The sequence below is a fragment of the Apodemus sylvaticus genome, chromosome 3, assembly GCF_947179515.1.
Source record: "Apodemus sylvaticus chromosome 3, mApoSyl1.1, whole genome shotgun sequence".
Taxonomy (NCBI): Eukaryota; Metazoa; Chordata; class Mammalia; order Rodentia; family Muridae; genus Apodemus; species Apodemus sylvaticus.
Window position 1 is genome coordinate 54,570,699 of NC_067474.1, and position 20,350 is coordinate 54,591,048.

The window sequence follows — 20,350 nt, forward strand, 5'->3', positions numbered from 1 at the left end:
ATGTATTCATTTATATGTGGATATTAGCTGTTAAGCCGTGACAATCAAGCTACAATCCACAGAACCATTAGGTAGAGGACACAGGATTAGGAGGAACAAATCTGGTTAGGAAAGGGAATTAGAATACACTTATGGATGGGGGAAGGGGGCTGGAATGGGAAGTTTGTGTGTGGAGGAACAGGGGAGAGGATGGAGGGAACACAGGAAGAGTCTGCTAAAATTAACAGGCATTTGAGGAGTTGCATAGAAGAAACCTATTATAGTAGAAGCTTCACACACACACACAAACAAAATCTAATTATTGAAATTGCCAAATAATGGGAGCCCCAATTGGCCATCTCTATCACCAAACGAAGTTTGCAGTACTAGAACTGGGTTACATCTGAGTTGTTGGTCAAAGGGAATCTGCAAACCACGGCTGTTGCCAAAATTGGTTGTTCGTCACAAAATGATGGCAACACAGAGAAGTTGAGGAGATGCTCACAGAACCTTCAACCCCATGACCTAGCATCATTGGCACAGGAAGGTGTTCCGATACTACCAAGAGAAATGTAAGCGCCAGCCAGCCATAGCCCTGACAAGTGTCTTCCTTGCAATATACCGCTACTGCAGTGATGGCACAAAGCTTGTGGACTAATCAACCAGGATCTGGGGTGACTGAAGCACCCCTCCCCCACCCAAGATGGAAACCATACCTAGCACAGCTCGGGTGACCAAGAACCTAAGATGAGCTAGCTCAGAGAGCTAGAGTAAAACCAAATACTAATGGTCTTTAAGTTGCTCAGCTATGATCAAAGCCTCTTCCTGCAACAGATGAAACAAGACTCACAACCAGATGTCATGCGGAGTGACAGACTCTGGCACACTCAGCCCTATACAGAATGTTTCTGTGAAAGCTCAGGGAACCCCACAGAAGAGGAGAAAGCCTAAGAGTCAGAGGAAATGGAGGCCACCAAAAGGCTATGTAAATCAACATGATCAAACCATTACTACCCCAGAGATTGAGGGAGAATGCAGAGAGCTTGCAAGGGTGTGCACCAGGTCCTTTGCATATACACATATATATTATTAATTATATATAATTAACTTATATACATAATATTATATATAAATTAAATTTTATATATATATATAAATAATTTTATGGCTTCCAATTTACTTTTCTATAGAACTCCTGAGTGTGCAAACAAGTGTCTCTTGTGTGTTCGCTTAGGTTTTCCTATTTGTTTTATCTTAACTATACTTTTACTGTTACCTCTTAGAATTCTAGTAAGATACAAAAAGGGAATGGATTCAAACAGGAGAGGAGGTAGGGAGGAACTGGGATTAAAGGGCAGGAAAACACTGGCTTCAAGAACCCTTAAAAAGGCTTCTTGCAATTATAAAGTCCATTCCTCAATCATAGTTCTTCCACTATTTCTCACTGTGTGAACTTCAAACCGTCAGCATCAATTTTAGATTCTATTTGAAAGTCATTTTCTATTGCCTTTTAAGCAGATTTTTGAACATGATTTTTACCTAAATTGTCTCTACACTTTCTTTTAACAACCCTGCTTCTAACATGATAGCCCCACTCCTGCCTTTAGATCGCTGCAGATTCTCCGCCTTTCAGATTCCATTGCTGCCAGCTTATTTCTGGACTCTTAACTCAATTATCATTTCCATCACCATCAGGTTCCACTATGTGTAAGATGCATTTACATACACACATACCGCTCGCCAGAGAACTGCATGTTCTTTACACAATTGTTTTAACGAAACGATCGGTAAAATCCACAAGGGCAAGGATTATATGTGACTTGCTCTCCCACTAAAACCCAATACAGACTGGCCACAGAGCAAGCCTTCCAATTTCCACTAAAGAAAGAACACAGGAAACAAGGCAAATTGAGGCTTAAATTTGGAGTAAGCTCAAGCTCTGCTGTTCACTGACAATCCTTTAGCAGGTCACATATGGGGCCATCTTATTTTCACTAACAATAAAAATTGCCAAAGCGCCAGGATTCTTGTGTTTGTAGTAAGCCAAATGGTCCAAAGCCACACTCTCCTGAAAAATATAAGACGGATACTCAACACCATAATTCAAGAACTGAATTAGCCACTGAAACTGGGCCTATGTTTACCCAATTTTTAAGCCCTTGGCTTTAACAAAACTTTAAAGAAATCAATGTTGCACAGAAAAATGTCTGATTTTTTTTTAGAGTGTACAGTTTTATTGTCTTTTGTTGAATACACATTTGTCTTACTGCCAGTCCAGATAGCCAAGTATATAAAGAAAATATTAAACTTTGCTTTTGGCAGAAGTCAAGATAACCTGTGCAGATTAAAATGACTTACTTTAGTCTAAGAAATGGTTTTGAATCATACAAATCTTTTATGAAAAATAACTGTCCAAAAGCATTCTCCCAGCTTGTAACACACTTCCAGAATAACTCTCAAAAAAGAAAATTCAAAAATACTACCATAAAAATATGTCAACACCATATGGCTTTATGAAATAACTTCTAATTTTTTTTAATTTTTATTTAAAAAGGTTCCCAAGTTTTAAATAAACAGCTAGCAACATTTTCTTCACTTAAAAGTGCATATATCTGGGAATGGGACATACATAACTTTTTGAACAAATAACGAATTTTACAAATTAACACACACATACAAATAGTTAAAATATTTTAAGAGGCAAAGTTTTTCCAGGAAAAGTCATCTAGACTGCAATAGATGACTTATTCTCTTTTTCTTTTTCCCTATAACCTCTGGATTACCAAGGAGATGCTTTGGCAGTTTTAAGACATGTCACAGTCTCTACCAGGAGACACTGATGCTAATGAGGTCCGTGGAGATGGCAATGGTCTCCATGGTTCAGTCTGAAGAGACACATTACTGGACTGGCTCTCCAAATCAGAGGCAAAGGTGCTTTCGTCTCTTATATCAAGAGTTTGTTCAACTGAGACTGCCGGTGATTCACTATTCTCCACAGTTTGGCTGGTACTCAAATCACTAGTAAGTGCCATAACATCGCACTCCTTGTCCAGGACACCAAGATCATCCTCTATTGTGACAACATCTTTAGTTTGAAATGCTTCCGAGGACGGAGTCAAGACTTCATCTTGTACAAGCTGTGGAAGACTGCTATTGCTACATTCAACACCTGCCTTTACTTCAGAATCCCTGTCGCTGTCGCTGTCAATGGTTATAACAACTGGCGACCGTGAAGTATTCTCTCCATGGTGTTTCTTATGCTTCTTCTTATGTTTCTTCTTTTTCTTTTTATGGTGTTTACTTGTGTCCGTAGCCTTTCCTTCATAAACTATCTCTACACTTAGGCTCCGGGTCCTCCTTTTCCTCCTCTTGTGTTTTGTCTCTCTGTCTGACGATCTGCTATCTGAAAAGCTGTCACTCTCATTTTTATAATTTCCATCCACTTTTGGTTTTTGGTAATGACTGTCCTTCACTTTGGAAGCAAACTCACGAGACGGCTGAGCCTCTTCATTACTACTTTCCAAATGCCGTGTTTTGTACTTCCGTTTCCCTCCAGGCTTTTCGCTTCTCACTCGGTCGGGCCCGGCTGATGTAGTCCTCGACCTGTTACTGGACACGCTCCTTGACCGGCGCCTTTCATAGTAGTAGTATTTCCTTTCACTGTGATTCTTCTTCCTGGCGTTTGTTCTTTCAGAAAAAGATTGAATTCTAAATTCTGGACTTGAAGATTGTCTAGAATAATGGGCTCTTGAAAGAGTCCTCCTCCTATATGAAGATTCATAACCATCTCTGTCCTTGTTTCTGCTATAGTAAGTATATTCCCACTTATATTTGCTTCCATAATTATTCCTTAAATAATAGCGATCTCGATTTCTGCTCCGTGACCTTCTCTTACCATGATCACTGCTACGAGACCTTGATCTACTAGTGCTTCCACTGCTTAGAGAGAGAGTCTGGCTTCTTCGTGACCAGCTGCTATCTCTAGTTCTTGATCTCTTTTTGTCCTTTCTTGTTCTAGGTCTGCTACTACTCTCCCTACTTCTGGATCTCTTAGTCTTCAATCTTTTCTTCCCATGATGCTTCCTATGATTCCTCTGATCATGTCCACTTCGACTCTGGGACCGAGAATCTGAACTCCTCGATCTTCCTCCCTTCCTGTGTCGATGGTTATATGGGGAACATACCCTGTCACCTCTTGCAGATGAGCTATCCCTGGGAGTTGGCAATGATGTAGCTCGTTTCTCTTCTTTCTTTGAGTTTATTCTTGTGTCAGAATCACAATGGCTTTTACTCATTTGTTCATCTTTTCCAAGGACGGACCGTGGTGATGAAGGCGGACTAGCATCACTATCACCCGAACTGTAAGACTGCTCCTGTTCTTGTGTCTTCACTGTTTCTACCTTATCATAAGAATCCAACTCCTCAGAATCAGAAGACAGTTCAACAAGTTCTGGGGTCCTTTCAGCTAATGGCTTAACAAACCCAACAATGACACAATTATCTGATGATGAATCACTGTCATCATTCACATCATCATTGGTCTGTACTCGTGGTATCTGAGATGTGGTTCCTACAGAGACAAGTTCTTCATCTGAACTGTCCGAAGAATTTAAAAGGGAAGACACTCCAACATGCGCTTGCTCTGAACTTGAATAAGATGGTCCAGGAGTTTCATCATCCCATGGTGCCTGCCTAATAGTAGATACATTCATATCTACCTCTTGAGTTTCAGCCTCATCTGGAGATATTGTAATGACTGAAGAATCAGAACGGCTGCCTTCAGATGAAGGAGGGCAATCATAATTAGCATGCTGGTCAAAAGCTGCCATATTGAAGGGAGATCTAGCAAAACTGATAAATTCATGTATAAAATGCTCAGTTCGATTAAGCAAAAATGGTCTTAAGTCAGACACAAATGCCTGACTCTCCAAATCATAGCGAGTAACATTACTCATGATGATGTGCTGGACAATATTGACTAACGAACCATGGGCTCCAAAAAGAACAGTAAGTTCACGTTTTAACCAAGGAACTAATCTGTGAAGGCAAGCTGGATTTCTACGGAAGAACTCAGCTGAGATATCCCTGTAGCGGCCACCATCTTCAATGCTTCTAACGCGAACACCAGCACGATAAAGAGTTCGCCTGAAATTAATAATATCTTGTTCTTGAATTTTCCGCAAAGATCTCTCATCTGCAGCAGTTGGCCCCCTTAATGCCATCTGTCTCATAAATTGAGGAATGTCAACATCTCTAGGTCTTGCTGAAATGCCTAACCCTTCAAACAGCACTCCACTGTCTGGTGGTGTGGTTGTTCTCCTACTTACAGTACTACTGGGTGAGTAAAGAGAGGCGTTCCGTTCTCTTGTCATAGTTGTCCGGTAGCGAAACCTTCGAACCTCAGGGTTGGTAAAGGAACCATTATAGGATGGTCTTAGGACATACTCCTTGAAGTCATCTTCAGCCCTCACAGAATGGAAAATAGAATCAAAGGGCTGTTTACACAGTGGGCACTCGGCTTTGTTTTTTGACCACTCTTGCACGCAGCGAAAACAGAACTTATGTAGGCAGCGATCTAAGTAAGACACATTATCAAATCTATCCAAGCAGATAGGACACTTAGAATCAGGAGATGCATCAGCTGGTACTGTCTGTTGCAATTTGCTAGTGCCAGCTTTAGGTGAAAAGTTGTCCATTTTAAATTCCTTAGCAGCTGAGGCCATTATCTGTAAAAGGGAAAGAAGTGTTATCAGTAACTCAGTAACAGGATAACTAAACAAAAATGCTTCATAAAAGCTTTGTTCATACTTCAGCAAAAATGAATGGTTTTAACATAAAGGCAGGACATAATAAAGCATAACAATAGACAAGCTTTATTGGTCAGTTTCCTAACTGACCAATATTTCTTTAAATATTTTAAGTAGTATTTGACACAAACACATATGCACAAAAGCAAACAAATACCTGTGTTCCCCACCCAGGCTTAATAAGCAACACTTGAATGAGTGTTATTTCATGTTATGACCATTATGTTTCTTTCCTAGACTGGACTATTAAAAAAGAGGAAAAACCTCTTGTCCTCAAATGTTTTCATGTATGGCTTTAGACATATACGCCTCTAGAACTATGTTCTAATAATTTATTCTATTCATGATATACTATATATTTACAAAAAACAACTTATATGTACTCAATTTCGCACATGATAGTACATTAATTTTTCCGAAACAGCTTTTGTAAAGTACTTTACATATGAGAAAAGTTCAGCTGTTTAAGCCAATTCTAGTTTTAGTGAATGCTTCCCTAACACCATCTTCCGGTGTTAAGAGCAGCACCTGGTTTCTATTCCCAGAACTTAAAAGGGAAAACGAAAGGAAAAATATCTAAACAAAACTCTAAAGTCACATTAGTCACGACATCTCTGATGTAATAACTGAAATGCCCATCGCTGATGGATGAACAAAATGTGGTTTAGTACTACCAACAAGATCAAAACCCAGGTTGGGGATGTCATCTGCTGAAGGGGAGAATCTCCCTCCAGAGGGCTTTGCAATGTTTTTCTCCATCTTGGTAAGAGGAGTTTGTGTAGTGCAGACTCATTACTGGTCATCAAATTGCACCTGTAAGAATAAGTACCTGTGATAGGCCAGCTAGAGATGGGACATCTGTATCAAACGTCCTCCCACAGCACTCAGGTAAACTAAGCAAGCGTGGGAAGACACGATGGCCGAGCCCGAGGTTGGGAAGCTCCATGGTTAAGCTGTATCACAGCTGAGGCACACAATCAACTCTTAGCTGTGGTCACCCGCACAAGTTCAAGCCAGTTAAAAATTACAGCATGGGGCAAGGGAGATGTCTTACAAAGGGCCCAGGTCAGTACCACCATGGTGGCAGCCACAATCAAATACTGATGGGTGTGCTCAAACCACAATGATAACAACAACCGAAGAACTCCCAAACTGAAGATCTATAGGTAGCTGATGGCTGCTGTAGGAAGTCCCTTTTTTTGAGAAGCGGCTACTGGTAGACTGCCCAAGCCCCTTTGGTTAAGCTTACAGCCATATGGATATAAGCACTAACAGGACTTACATAAAAAAACATGAGAACACAAAATTACTTAGTGATAAGAGTAATGAAGTACTGACTTCTACAACATAACATCTAATCTCTCTCTCTCTCATACACACACTCACCACACACACACACACACAACCACATATCATACAAATGACCAAAGTAATTCAATAAAGAGGAAAAGATGACATGAGCTATTGAGATTTCTTTCTGAGAAGATCAAAATGATCCATAGCTACATTTGGGTGATAACTACACACCTTGGCAAACACCCTAACAACTATATTGGAATCGCTAGGAAACAGACTGGGACATTTATTTGCACAGGAGGTCCTGACTTAGGCAACAAAGATGGACCCATTTATAGTTTATATTTTGTATTCTAGAAGAAGCCCTGTAAATGTTCCTCTACCCTAGTAACCTAGGGATTAGGACTACAAACTAATACCTCCAGAGCAGATTAATCAGCTATTCATACACAAAAAGCCAAGTCCAAACAAAGTCTATTACTACTTTAGGATGCATTATACTTTTCCTTTTTTAATCTTCCAATCTGCTGATTCTAACAAAGAGTAAAAAAACCCTTTATATAATAATTTTGGGGAAATTTCGGGTAAAAGGGTCAAACATATCTAGGGAAAATAGATGGAGATCATGAACTTCAGAATTTTCTTTTCTTTTTCCAAGTCAAGGCTTTCTACAAAAGTCGGCTTCTACAGCATTCCTTAAATTATCACTGCACACATAACTTAATCATCTGATTGCACGTTAATGCAGCACTACTGACAATTGCCCACTTTTGGGGGGTGGGGGGTGGGGGTCACGAACAAGGTCTCAGTACGTAGCCTGGCTGGCCTGCAAGTCATAGACCTGCCTGCCTCTACCTCCCTGCATGCTAGAATTAAAGGCATGGGCACTAAATCCAACTAGAATCAAGACTTCTTAGTTTGATCCCCAAAGGTCAAGCTAGGACAAAGTTGAAAGTTACTTAAGTATCCTCATCGCTAAAGTTGGCATAGTTTGAAAATGCTTGGCCCAGGGAATGGCACTACTAGGTGTACACCCTTGTTGGAGGAAAGGTGTCACTGTGGGGGTGGGCTTGATTCCCTCCTCCTAGCCACCTGTAACCGTCTAGTTCTGGCTTCCTGTGGATGAAGATGTAGAACTCTCAGCTCCTCCTGTACCATGCCTGCCTGGATGCTACTCTGCTTCCTGCCCTGATGATAATGGACGAACCCTCTGAATCTGTAAATCGGCCCCTATTAAATGTCCTTTATAAGAGTTGCCTTGGTCAAGGTATCTCTTCACAGCAGTAAAACCCAAACTAAAACAAAAACAGACTACCAACTGCCTTTTAAAAGAGGAAGGAAAGTTGTGTAAAGGGATATAATCTGAATAAACCAACACCTAGAGCAGGGCTTGATGATTAGAGTTCAAAATAGTTGCCTAGGTTATGGAAAAGTTAGATATTGGTAGTGATCATCACCCACATCTGACAGGTTTCCAAAGATAACAATTTTATTTAACCTATCTCAGCAAAGTAGCTGCCAACATCTACAAGCAGGTAAAAAAGAACAGATGCCTGGTAAAAGCAATCTGCATTCTACTTGTAAGTCTGAATAGTTTAAAAGTTATAAAGTCCTAAATGACCAAATTTAATTTCTTTTTTTGGTGGGTGGCCGGTAGGGATAGACAAGAATTTCTCTGTGTAGCCCAGGCTGTCCTGGAACTCTCTCTGTAGACTAAGCTGGCCTTGAACTCAGAGATCTGCCTGCCTCTGCCTCCTGAGTGCTAGGATTACAGGCGTGTGCCACCACTGTCCGGCTTTAATTTCAATTCCAGGAATCTAAGAATTTTATTGGGACCAGGCGTCCTGGATTATCCCTACATTCCCAGAAGACAGGAAGATGAAGTCAAGAGGGTCAGAAGATCAAGGTCCTCCTTTGCTGCACTGAGAACTCCAGACCACTCTTAGCCACAAGAGTCCCAGCTCAAACATAGAGGAGCGGGGGTTGCCGGGAAGCTATTCCCCTGAAAGCCACTCCTCCTAGATAAGCTGATTGGGCAGCTGGCTGAAAAGTTTTGCACTTTACATTTCATCTATTAAAAATCCAAACCCTCAAAGCCTCTCAAATGAAAATCTCACCCCAGTAGTGGCTTAACTCTGAGACACATTATTTTTCGTTTGTTTTCCCCTTTAACATGGGAAGGTACTCACTGGGAAAACGCTTCCCAGTTTCCTTCTTAATCTCTGTGCCTTCGCCTTTGCACTGCCCAGTCTACCAATCAGAATCAGCGGCCCATGAGGAAAGGGCACTAACTAGATGTGTAATGAAGTCACAAGACACACAAGCCCTGCCCACAATGTGTAACCCTACACAACTCCTCTAGCCTTAACAGCTTCCTTAGTCGAAAACTACAGGGAAAAGCAACCACACCAGGTACGTTACATAACTGAAAATGCTAATCCCATTTCACAGACAGGGTCCAGGGCTGGGGACCTGCCAAGGTCACACTTCCAACCAGTGGCAGCGGTTTTGCGCCGACACGCTGCTCTTTCCCCCGTATTCAGGAGCCCTTGAGGCGGTGCCGGGAGACACTCTCTTCGCTTGCCCACCGGTGCCGAGCCACAGGTGCCCTGCAGCGTGGGGACCCCAGCCCTCGGGAGCTCGGGCGGTGGAAAGCCCAGACCACACGGCTGCTCCCGGGCCCACGAACCCCTCACCCATTGTTCCCGGACAACTCACCTCCGAGGACCCGGTGGCAGGGACCGCTGGGCCGCTAGAAGCCAGCTCCCGCCGGCCCAGTAAGCTCGGCCGGTGGCGGCAGGATCCGCGAAGGCGTACCCGGCGGCTTCTGCGCCTCCCCTCCTCGGCAGGCGCCAGAGGGGGCGCTTCACCCTCCTCGCGAGACAGCGGAGACCCCGGTGGCGGCGGCTGCGACCCCTGTGACGTAGAACGCTCATCACCAAAGGCAGTTTGGGGGCGGAGAAGGCGAGACCAACCCCCCGAGCCCGCGCAGCAAAACACCGCTCCTCCACCCCCGCGCACCGGGCGCATGCGCCGAAAGCAGGCGCACGCAGGAGGCGGGACCTGCGGCTCAGACGCCAGACCCTGCCCTGCCCCCACCGCTGGGGGCCAAGCTCTAACTTCACAGTCACAGCCAAATATGCAGAAAAGCTGCCTCAGTGGCAGTGAACAAACTCCCAACAAGTTGTTAGCATTCTCTATGGTATCATAAGAACTGGACTGAGCTCCCAGAGCCCACCCTGGTCCTTCCGTCTATTTCAGCTGGGACGAACATCAGGCTTTTACCCCGCCATAACTCCCTGCTGCCTGATTTCCTCTTCCCACTCTCGGAAATCTACACTAAAAACGCATCTGACACATCTGCGTCCAAAGCCGCGCAGCCCAGCGTCTGCGGGCCAGGCTTCCACTCTGCTCACCGCCGGCATCCTCAGGGTGAACTGCTAGTTCGCCTGCCAAGCTACCTTTTTCTCGGGACTTAGCATTTCAAACTTGCTGCAGCCCCAAGCATTCGATAAACGGTCCGTCAACACTAGTGAGCCGACAGATACATCAGGCGGGTAGCGAGTGTAACATTAAAAAAATATATATTTCCAGCGATCAGCGATATTCTTTTTGTTCTTGGTGAATGGCTCAACTAACAGTTCCCAACGATTTTTTTTTGTTGTTACGTAAAAAACTGGATGACATTGTTTAAGTCAAACATAAACATATGAACGTCTACCCGCATTTTGTGGAAACGGATGTGGGTGTGGGGCGGCAACTTTGATTCTTCCAGCGTGGACTATTTTACGATAAACTTTTTACATGCACACGATGGCATACAATTTTGTATTAATACCTCACTGCAATTGCAGGATAGAGCAGTTACGGAATTCCTATCTGAGCGCAAAAAAGGCGCGATTTTCACATTTTCTCTTTTATTCCCTCCGCAGCCTGAAAGGCGGGCTAGGCCCTGATCACGTGACGTGTTCCAACTCCGGGCGGAAGCCCGCGGGAGCGCGCAGAGTCCCGCTGAAAAATGGCTGCTGCATTGGGCTGTACTGCACCCGCGAGCAGGCTGTAGGGCCCGCGTCACTCCGTCCCTGCTGATCCCTTACCATGAGGCCGGTGAGTCGCCGAAACCTGGACTGGACTTACTCCTTGGTAGGTACCGGGAACAGCTGGGCTCCAGAGTGCACCATCCCAGGGCCCGCGAGCAGACGGCAGACTGTCCGCTCGCAGCCTGCAACTCCAAAACCCATTCCTAAATTGAGCGTTCACGCCCTGCCCCCGGCTCCGCCTCTTCCTGGAGGACACGCTTTTCCGCCTCTGACGTCAGGGGTTGCAGGCCCTGCCTCTAGGCTGCGTTTGGGGGTCTGTGATACCTTCCCACCTGTAGCTCGTTGCCAGGCCTACGCAGGGAAAGTACCCGCAACACTGATTTTTCTTTGTGCTTTTCCTCCCCCCTTTTAGTTGCTACTTGCAATCGTCTTGCTCTCTTGGGGATTCGTCATATATGCATCAACTGTGGCTGCTCTACGACAGCTGCAGAAGGAGTTTCCAGACAAGTTCTTCTGAATGAACTTTTGTAATTCTTAGCAAACAATTCTTTTCCTCAAATGGCCCCTATGTAGATTCAAAAGTAAAATTCACAATACAAATTTGCATATGGTCTTTTGTGATAAGCGTCAACACAACAATTTTTAAAAAAGACCAGACAACCCTTTTTGTATCAGGTCATAGCTTTTCATTCTAGTGCTCCAAACACTACATCCTCATGTCAAATCAGCAGGTAAACAAAACTGTGACTAAAAAGTGTTTTGCATCCTGTTTATCAAAATGGACAGAAAAAAAAAAGTAGCTAATAGCTGTTTAGTATTTGTCTTTTTGCTGTTAGTCTCAAATCAGAGAACCTTTGGACAGTATCAAGGACAGTAATAACACTATGGGAATAAGCTTTATTAGTTAGTTTTCCAGAAAACAGATTCAGTAAATACAGCACTTTAGGAACATACTTGTGCTGTTACACAAGTCTTTTAAGTTTTTAAGGGCTCTTCAATGATGTTGATCAGGAAAATCTCTCATTGGTGGAATTACTTCTCCAGTCTCCAGAATTGTATCACCCTAGGGAAAACAAGGAAGTGTTTAATAGAATTTTTTCACCAAATATTAATTTTATTGTAAAATATTCCAACGATTGCTAAACAATAAATGACTATAAACATACTTTACATTCTGCTAACTTAAAATTAAGCCAGGTACAGTGGTGCATTAATCCCAGTACTTTAGAGTTAGAGGCAGGTAGATCTCTAAGTTTGAAGTCAGCTGGTCTACTAGCAAGTTTCAGGACAGACAAGACTTCCTAGATTGACCCTGTCTCAAAACAAACAAACAATAAAACAAAAAGAACCCTCCAACGGTTGGTACACCCCTTTAATCCCAGCACTTGGGAGGCAGAGGCAGGCGGATTTCTGAGTTCAAGGCCAGCCTGGTCTACAGAGTGAGTTCCAGGACAGCCAAGGATACACAGAGAAACCCTGTCTTGAACCCCCCCCCCCAAAAAAAACAACTCCCCAAAAAGCCCCTTCAAAATTATTTTGTATTTTACCTAAAACATTTCAATTTGGATGCTAATTTTTTACCTGTACTGATTTGTATGTGAAGCTAAAAAAGATTAATCAAATTATTACCTGAGGACTCAAAAAGACTAGACATACTAAAGTGCATACTTAGGCTGTAGACTATGTATAGTTCTGAGGTATGGATATTCCTGTGAGACTATCTCCACAACCAAGGTAATGGCATCCTTCTCATTACAAGAGTTGGTATTTTATTCCTTCAATCGACTGTCTCAACCTCCCCCTCCAGGTTTCAGAACAATACTGTGCACAGGTGCTCACTGGCTGCTATTCCATGCTGTGCCTGCATGAAAAAGCTAGTTATGCTCTACTATTCATTTAATAAGGGCTGGGACTAAACAGACTGGAGGACAGCCTGGCTCATACTAGTCTATCATATCAGGAAGGAGGAGACTTGCAACCCTGTCATGGCCTAGTCTATTCTAGAGGACATGACATTCTGCAGGTTCTCAAAAGAGAGACTCTGGAACTGATGAACAACCCAGACATAGGAAAGGACTGGTGTAGTAAAAGAGGACATTCAGAAAATAATGCTGCAAAATCACTGACATGGTCTTCTGAACAGAGCCTGTCTTATCCTTTGACCATGAATGGCAACATAAACACATAACTAAATAATCAGGCAAGCAAAGAATATTAGCTAACAAAACCATTAAGTTAATGTCCCACTTTGAGGTTACCTGGGGTCTGACACACATTGACTACACTTAAGTAAATAACAGACATTCCCTGTTATTTTCTAAAGCAGAGTTCCAGTGTGGACTGTTAGTCAAATTTGATGGTTCTCCCTAAAAGTCTCCTCTTGCAGCTGATAACAGATAACTGTAACATATGCTACTTAATTCAAGTTTGAATTGATCATTATGGTGTTTCATTCATTACTTATATGCAGCAGTCATTTATTGTGTTGAACATCCTGAGTGCTAGGATTAAAGGCATGAAAAATTTTTTTTTTAAAAATTACTTTTAGAGCTTACATGTTTGTAACATAAAATTTAAATTCATACAAACGTGTCTTAGCTTTACAGACTGAGAACTATAGGCACAAAGCCAAACAGTTAGCATCTGGCAGTAATAGAACGTCAGTTGTCAGCTGCCTGAACATGTATCTCTTCAGGCTCATGGCCTGAAGAATTCTTGGCCCCTGAAAACCTGGTGGTGCCTTCTACTGTAGGGCAGTCAAGGTCATCAAACAAGGTGGAGAAATCCAGTATCCACTCCTCACTTCCACTATCACAGGAGCCCTCCTCCTTTTCTCCCCTACAGTAATACACAAACTGCATTTAAGCTGACAGTAAGAAAAGATCATTTTATTCTAATGAACTTGGCAATCACTTGTGGAAAGGGAGAGGGATAACATACAAGCAAAAAACTGGAGTTTTGAGACTTACTGGAAATATTCTGGGCTTCGTGTCGACAATGGCATATGGTTTAGTCTGCAATAAAAATAATTCTGTATAAATTACAGTGTTAGAATTTTTCCGAAAATATGGTAGATCTTTTCCCAAAACTTTTACTTAAGTCTCCAATTTCCCCAGAACTCTGGGCTCATATGAATTAAACATCTCCACTTAGTTGTCCTAAGCTCCTCCCCATGCTCCCAACAACACGGTATGATCTTTCTGCATGGATCACATTTCTGCTCAAAGTTTCAAAATCCTTAAAAGGAAAAAAGATGAAGAATAAAAGGTCTATAGCTCAGACCCAACAAACATGAAATGTTGGAATATGTCTACCAGCGGCTAAGAAAGCATGAATTCCTCAAAGTAATAACTACATAGTAATGTCTCTTTTTGCCAACCCAATACTGCAGTTTATTAAATATGCTTCTGCTAGAGAACAAATGTGTTTTCAATCTTAAGACAACTTGGTCATAGAGATAATAAAGGAAACTACACTTAGTATAACTAGATAAATGCCAACTTTCAAAAGTTGAGACCAGGCTGGAGAGATGGCTTGCATGTTAAGAAGACATGCTCTTCCAGAGGACCAGGGTCAGTTTCCAGCACCCACAGTGCTTGGCTTACAGCTGACCACATCTCCAGTTCCAGGGCTATCTGCCTCCTCGTCTGGCTTCCATAGCATCTGCATTCATGTGCACATACCCACACAGAGATACAGACATAAACACATACACACAAAGGAAAAATAAATCTTTAAAACATAAGTAAGGGCCGGGCAGTGGTGGCGCATGCCTGTAATCCCAGCACTCTGGGAGGCAGAGGCAGGCGGATTTCTGAATTCGAGGTCAGCCTGGTCTACAGAGTGAGCTCCAGGACAGCCAGGGCTACACAGGGAAGCCCTGCCTCGGAAAAACCAAATCCAAAAAACCATAAACAAACAAACAAACAAATAAATAAATAAAATTTATACATATATATATAAAGTAAGGGTAGGTAGAGAAGTGAATCTGGAAAGAGCTGGAGGAGAGGTGACCATAATCAATAAGCATTGCAGTTCTATGAAGCTCTCAAAGAACCAATGAAAAAAGGTAATTAAAAAAGAAAAAGTTGGGATGACCTATATTCTAACATCAGAGTGTTTATGATACATAAAATAATCTGGCTACTTTAGGACTAACAGATTAGGCTCAGAATTATAATGAAAATGTATAATGGACACACTTCTGATTTAAAGATGAATAAAAAAATTGTTTCTTGGAGGAACCACTTTACCATATCAATACCTAAAATAAGACTGAACAAATAAATTTATAAATGGGTTTAAAGCACTTAGGAAAATGTGATTACATTTGTAACTGGAATTGTCTTAAGAATTCAAATTCGGGCTGGAGAGATGGCTCAGGGGGTAAGAGCACTGACTGCTCTTCCGAAGGTCATGAGTTCAAATCCCAGCACCCACATGGTGGCTCACAACCATCTGTAAAGAGATCTGACACCTTCTAGTGTCTGAAGACAGCTACAGTGTACTCACATATAATAAATAAATAAATCTTTAAAAAAAAAAAAAAAGAATTCAAATTCACCAGGCAGTGGTGGTGCACGCCAAGTAGCACTTGGGAGGCAGAGGCAGGCGGATTTCTGAGTTCTGAGGCCAGCCTGGTCTACAGAGTGAGACCAGGGGCTATACAGAGAAACCCTGTCTCAAAAACAAAAGCAAAAACAAAAACAAAAAAACAAACAAAAAACAAAAACCCACATAATAATAATTCAAATTTAATTACTTCAAAGATGGTAGGGACAGAATAAGTTTATTCCTATTTTATCAGAAGTATGGCAGTTTAATTAAGGTAAAAGTACACTTTACTTTAAAATATGAACTAACAAACCCCGAGTGACGCTCTGCCCAGTTCTGTGATCAGCCACTTGTGGATAGAAGGCACCGTTCTTTTCTAGGGATCAACATGCTAAAACATCAATGAAATACCACACACACAGTGACATGAAAAGGCCCATGGAGTTGCAAGTGGACATGATTCTCAAGCTCATCAGTACAGAAATGGAAACCACCTTCTGGCCCTTAAAGATATGAACTGTTAGTCCATTTTATTGTTGCAGAAGGGCTTTCTGCTAGGTTCTGAAATGGAAACAGCTCCATTCAAATCCCTATTGGCCACTACTAATCTTACACACATCAGGCAGGCCAGGACAACATGGACCCTCCAGGAACTATTATGGAAGCATATAATCCAAATCATTTGCCTTTTTCCCCAATTTCTAATTTGTACCAAACTGCAACAGCCTCCAGCTGACCTGCCTGGTGGAACTTTGCTTCCTTCACTCTGTGTTCAACGTTTCTCTACATTTCCCTCTCAATCCTCACGCCATCTCCCATTTAACAGTGGAGCGTTCTGCTGCAGCGGAAGCTCATGGGTATAATCAGTTGAAGGCAAAGAGAGCCAGGGTTAAGGCTACCTTGCAGGATGTATAAAACCAAGCCTCAGTTCCCTCTGCTTGTTACACATTTAGCTCACCTCTTCTCCCTAGATTATGAAACTTTCCTAAATTGGTCTCAGCTTATGGGATCAATAGAAACCCTTTAGCCATTTCCTCAGTCTGGGGGACATCACAGACTTTCTGTCTGTCCTTCCAACTGGCCTAACTTGTCTCCTCCATAGTCTTCCTTGACCTTGCTATCTGTCTTCTAACAGTACAGATTCCTGGATATCAAATACTTACTTTTATATGTTCTGTCTACAGCAATAAAGAAGACATCCCATTCTTGTTGCTCAAAGAAAATGTTGTGGGCCGGGGAGATGGTTTGCAGGGCAAAGGCTTGCTGCTGAGCCTGATACCTGAATTTATCCCTGGAGACCACATAGTGGAAGTGGAGGCCCCAAGCCCTTCACGCTGTCTTCTGATCTTAGCATGTTTGAAGGTAACAAGCCAATAATATCCTTCCATTGGAACATCTCTTCCAATGGGCTTGCTTCATGATTCCTCGTGACTATATTCAGAGCCTGTGTATCGGGCAGGACTATCAAGAAGCTGAGGCTGCTTTCCCCTTGCTGCATCTATCAAGCAGCACAGTTTCTGTCTGCCTCGTGCTGACAGCACTGAGATGCTGCCGGCTGGACTGTAACTTAGAGACAGCTCTGTTCCCAGGCCTTCTTAATGGACAGACGTAGTGACTATACATACAAACATGCCCACATTCACAGTCGTGGTTATTTCTCCATCTACCTATGAATACACAGTAATGACTATGAGTTCATACCAATACTTCCAGTCCTAATTCCATTCTCCGTGGTGTTCTCATGTAAATAACGCCTTTCCATCCGTGCACTTACTCGATCAAGCTCCTCACATATAACAAATGTCCGATCACCACCACCATACCTTGTGATCTTTAACCTCCTTACCTTATTAGGGTTCTGATGTCTTCCTCCACCTCAGGTTCCTTACTTAACTTCCTTCTCGAATTCCAACATCCTAAACCAGGTTGCTGCCACTAAGGCTCCCAAAAGGACACGCCCGGCCTACTCTAGCAACTCTCATTGGACAGGGAACAGGCCATTCACACTATCTGAGTTCCAGCACCACTGTTCCTCTTCCATGATATCCCAGAAACCGCATGCCTTTCTCCTGCAGCCTAGAATCCAATAGTGTGCACCAACCATGTGGTGCTGTCCCTTGTCTTTAAACCATGGCAAGGGGCTTTAGTCAACTCTTTCATGAAAAAGTTCGTGGCTCTTGGACACCCTAGATTCTAAAGGAAGAGAATTCTGGAAAGTCAGGTAAGAGCCAGAGAAAGGGAACTGAGACATGACAAACCTGTTTGGAATGAGCTCACATGCCTGCCTGGTCTAAAGAAGAAGCAGAAATCATCTTTATACCCACTGTTCAGGACTCCAGGTTTACACGTTCTCACTTAAACACGACTTCAAGGAAACGCATTGCAAAAGTTATAAACTACTTGTATATAGAAGAGTAATCTCACAATTTTCAAGTTTTGAAACTACTTGTATATAAGAGTACTTAAAGTTCAATTAAACCTTTCACCCCTCCCCACCAAAAAATTCAAAGAACTTTAAAATCAACTTAGCGTGACATATTAGTTTCTGCATATTGCACAGCCACAGGAAATTACTGAACAATATTAAAAGTAAATTCTGTAAAGCATACATTTAAAACATACTTACAGCCACATGATACTTGACATAATAATGAATGAACCAGAGAGGTATAAGCACGTGAGAAACAGCAAAGAGACTGGAGCGGTATGTCCTAAACATCTGTGGGGGAGACACACATGCGAAATAAACAAAAACATCCCCGTTTTAATTTTTATTTTTTAGATTTATTTATTTCATGCATATAAGTATTCTGTAGGTATATATGTATGTGTACCAGGAGTATGCCTGGTGCCCTCAGAGCTCAGATGGAAGAAAACATCAGATGCCCTGGAACTAGAGTTACAGACTTTTTGTTTTGTTTTGTTTTGAGTCACGCTGTGCATGCTGGAAACCAAAGCTGGGTCCTCTGGAAGAGTCACGTGGTCATAAGCGTGGAGTTGTCTCTCCAGCCCCACTCCACCCCTCACTTTTACTTTTCCTTAGTTTATTTTGAGACAGGGTTCCACTCTTTAGCCAAGGCTGGCCTGCCTCACTCTGCAGTCCAGCTTGCTGAGGCAGGCCAGCTTGCCCTTGAACATGAAGAGATCCTCAGCGATCCTCCTGACTCAACCTCTGGAGCTGCTGTGATTACCAGTATGTGGTACTTACTATCCCTAGAATGAGATATCTCATTTTTCAATGTGAGTGGAACAAAAACCAAACCAAACAAACAAACAAAAAAATTCCACCACCACCAACAATGTAATAGTGTGATAATGACTTTACAAATTTCTAAATGGATCATACTTCCTGACAGATTGGGGCTAACCCACATACCTATTCAATATTTTCACTAACTCTGGGGCTTCCTATAGAATATCCATAGACTCTAGGACTTAGGATAAGTGCCATTCTCCAAGACTACTAGACAAGGCTTATAATAGGTAGCATTCATTCTGCAAGACATGACATTCTTGTTCAACAAGCAAACCAAGACTTTGTTCTATTATTATTATTATTATTATTATTATTATTATTATCTGAAAGCAATTCCCACACAGTATTCATTACTCATTGCTGATGTGATTTAATAGCAGACTCCAAGAAAATATCTGGAATCGTTACAATAAAAAGTAGTCCTTGAGTGAGCCGTGTTTCTGCCTGGCGAAGCCACGGAATGCAATTTAAAAGCAACTACAAGTGTGCTAAGCGTACAGTGATGAGCAGAAAGGGAGCGGTAGAGTCTGACAAAGCATACCAAATAGAACCCTGCCTTCGGTTGCGATCCCATGAGGCTATACTATACCAGCTAGCCCTCTGGCAGCCGAGTGAGGCGGTGGCTGGACCGCTCCTGGACTCCAGACCCCAGCCATGAACTCTAGCGACGTGACAGCGTCTCCGCTACACCTGAGCCCCTGGACTGACTGTCCCTTGGGGCAATCCCGGGTGTGCAGGCTCTGGACAGAGTCGGGCCTTGATGGGGCTGAGAGCAGTGGGTCGGAGGTTGGCTGGGCTGCGGCCCGGGGTGGGAATCACTCACCGTGTTCTTCCACGCAGCCCCGTCCCGCAGAAAGTTATCCCAGAATCGCTCCAGGGGCAACATCCTGCGCGGGGGCAGCACGGGCTCCCGGGGACTCAGCTCCTGGTCCTTCAGCCATCGTCTCCTTAGCTCCCGCAGCTGCTGCAGCCGCAGCTTTTCATCCGGCGTGTACCCCGACATGTCTCCGGCGAGCTTACCAGACAGTGACAGCGCGCGCCCGAACCCGGGGCCGGTCACTTACGCGCGCTCCCGCTCCGCGAAGCGACCTTGAGGCTTCTGGGAGCGGCGCGGTGTGATGACATCACACAGCCCAGCCTCTAGGGGCAGGCTGACTCCTGCGCGAAAGCAGGCTCTGCTCATGCGCAAAGCCTTCTCTCGGACCCTGGGTTTTAAGAACCCGAATTAGGTATGAGCGCCGCCGGAAGGTCCCTTAGTTAAGTACTAGGCCGTGATAGAAAGTGCGAGAAGTCCTGGGGTTAGAGCCCTAAGAAAGAACTTGTGGGGGAGGGGGCCGGAAGGACATGGCCGGAAGTTTAGCGAACGTCTGCCCCGCCCCCTTGAATTCTTCCCTTCTTGACTTAGAGACTATTGCGAC

At 43.2% G+C, this 20,350-nt stretch overlaps 3 protein-coding genes across 3 annotated transcripts; 1 reads left to right on the forward strand and 2 right to left on the reverse strand.

Annotated features, from left to right (window-relative positions):
- Positions 1–2,190: 2,190 nt before the first annotated feature.
- Topors (TOP1 binding arginine/serine rich protein, E3 ubiquitin ligase) lies at positions 2,191–11,480 on the reverse strand. The gene is made up of 3 exons (XM_052176242.1): positions 11,180–11,480; positions 9,801–9,998; positions 2,191–5,705 (listed from the first exon to the last, which is right to left on the reverse strand). Exons 1-3 carry the CDS (start codon positions 11,180–11,182, stop codon positions 2,784–2,786), a joined length of 3,123 nt encoding a protein of 1,040 aa, XP_052032202.1. The 5' UTR covers positions 11,183–11,480; the 3' UTR covers positions 2,191–2,783.
- On the forward strand, positions 11,041–11,722 carry Smim27 (small integral membrane protein 27). The gene is made up of 2 exons (XM_052176244.1): positions 11,041–11,225; positions 11,535–11,722. The coding sequence occupies exons 1-2, from the start codon at positions 11,181–11,183 to the stop codon at positions 11,637–11,639; spliced, it is 150 nt and encodes a 49-aa protein (XP_052032204.1). The 5' UTR covers positions 11,041–11,180; the 3' UTR covers positions 11,640–11,722.
- Positions 11,723–11,999: 277 nt separating this feature from the next.
- On the reverse strand, positions 12,000–20,056 carry Ndufb6 (NADH:ubiquinone oxidoreductase subunit B6). Its single transcript, XM_052176243.1, has 4 exons — positions 19,756–20,056; positions 18,303–18,395; positions 14,092–14,136; positions 12,000–12,185 (listed from the first exon to the last, which is right to left on the reverse strand). The coding sequence occupies exons 1-4, from the start codon at positions 19,933–19,935 to the stop codon at positions 12,117–12,119; spliced, it is 387 nt and encodes a 128-aa protein (XP_052032203.1). The 5' UTR covers positions 19,936–20,056; the 3' UTR covers positions 12,000–12,116.
- Positions 20,057–20,350: the final 294 nt, after the last annotated feature.

Coding starts and splice junctions, on each gene's coding strand:
- Ndufb6 (XM_052176243.1), bottom strand. CDS start 19,935: ATGTCGGGGTACACGCCGGATGAAAAGCTGCGGCTGCAGCAGCTGCGG. Junction 14,137..18,302: donor ATGTCAAGTATCATGTGGCT/GTAAGTATGTTT, acceptor TTTTTATTGCAG/ACTAAACCATATGCCATTGT. Junction 12,186..14,091: donor CGAAGCCCAGAATATTTCCA/GTAAGTCTCAAA, acceptor TGTTTTCCCTAG/GGTGATACAATTCTGGAGAC.
- Topors (XM_052176242.1), bottom strand. Junction 5,706..9,800: donor CTGCCACCGGGTCCTCGGAG/GTGAGTTGTCCG, acceptor TCCCTTTTACAG/ATAATGGCCTCAGCTGCTAA.
- Smim27 (XM_052176244.1), top strand. CDS start 11,181: ATGAGGCCGGTGAGTCGCCGAAACCTGGACTGGACTTACTCCTTG. Junction 11,226..11,534: donor TGGACTGGACTTACTCCTTG/GTAGGTACCGGG, acceptor CCCCCCTTTTAG/TTGCTACTTGCAATCGTCTT.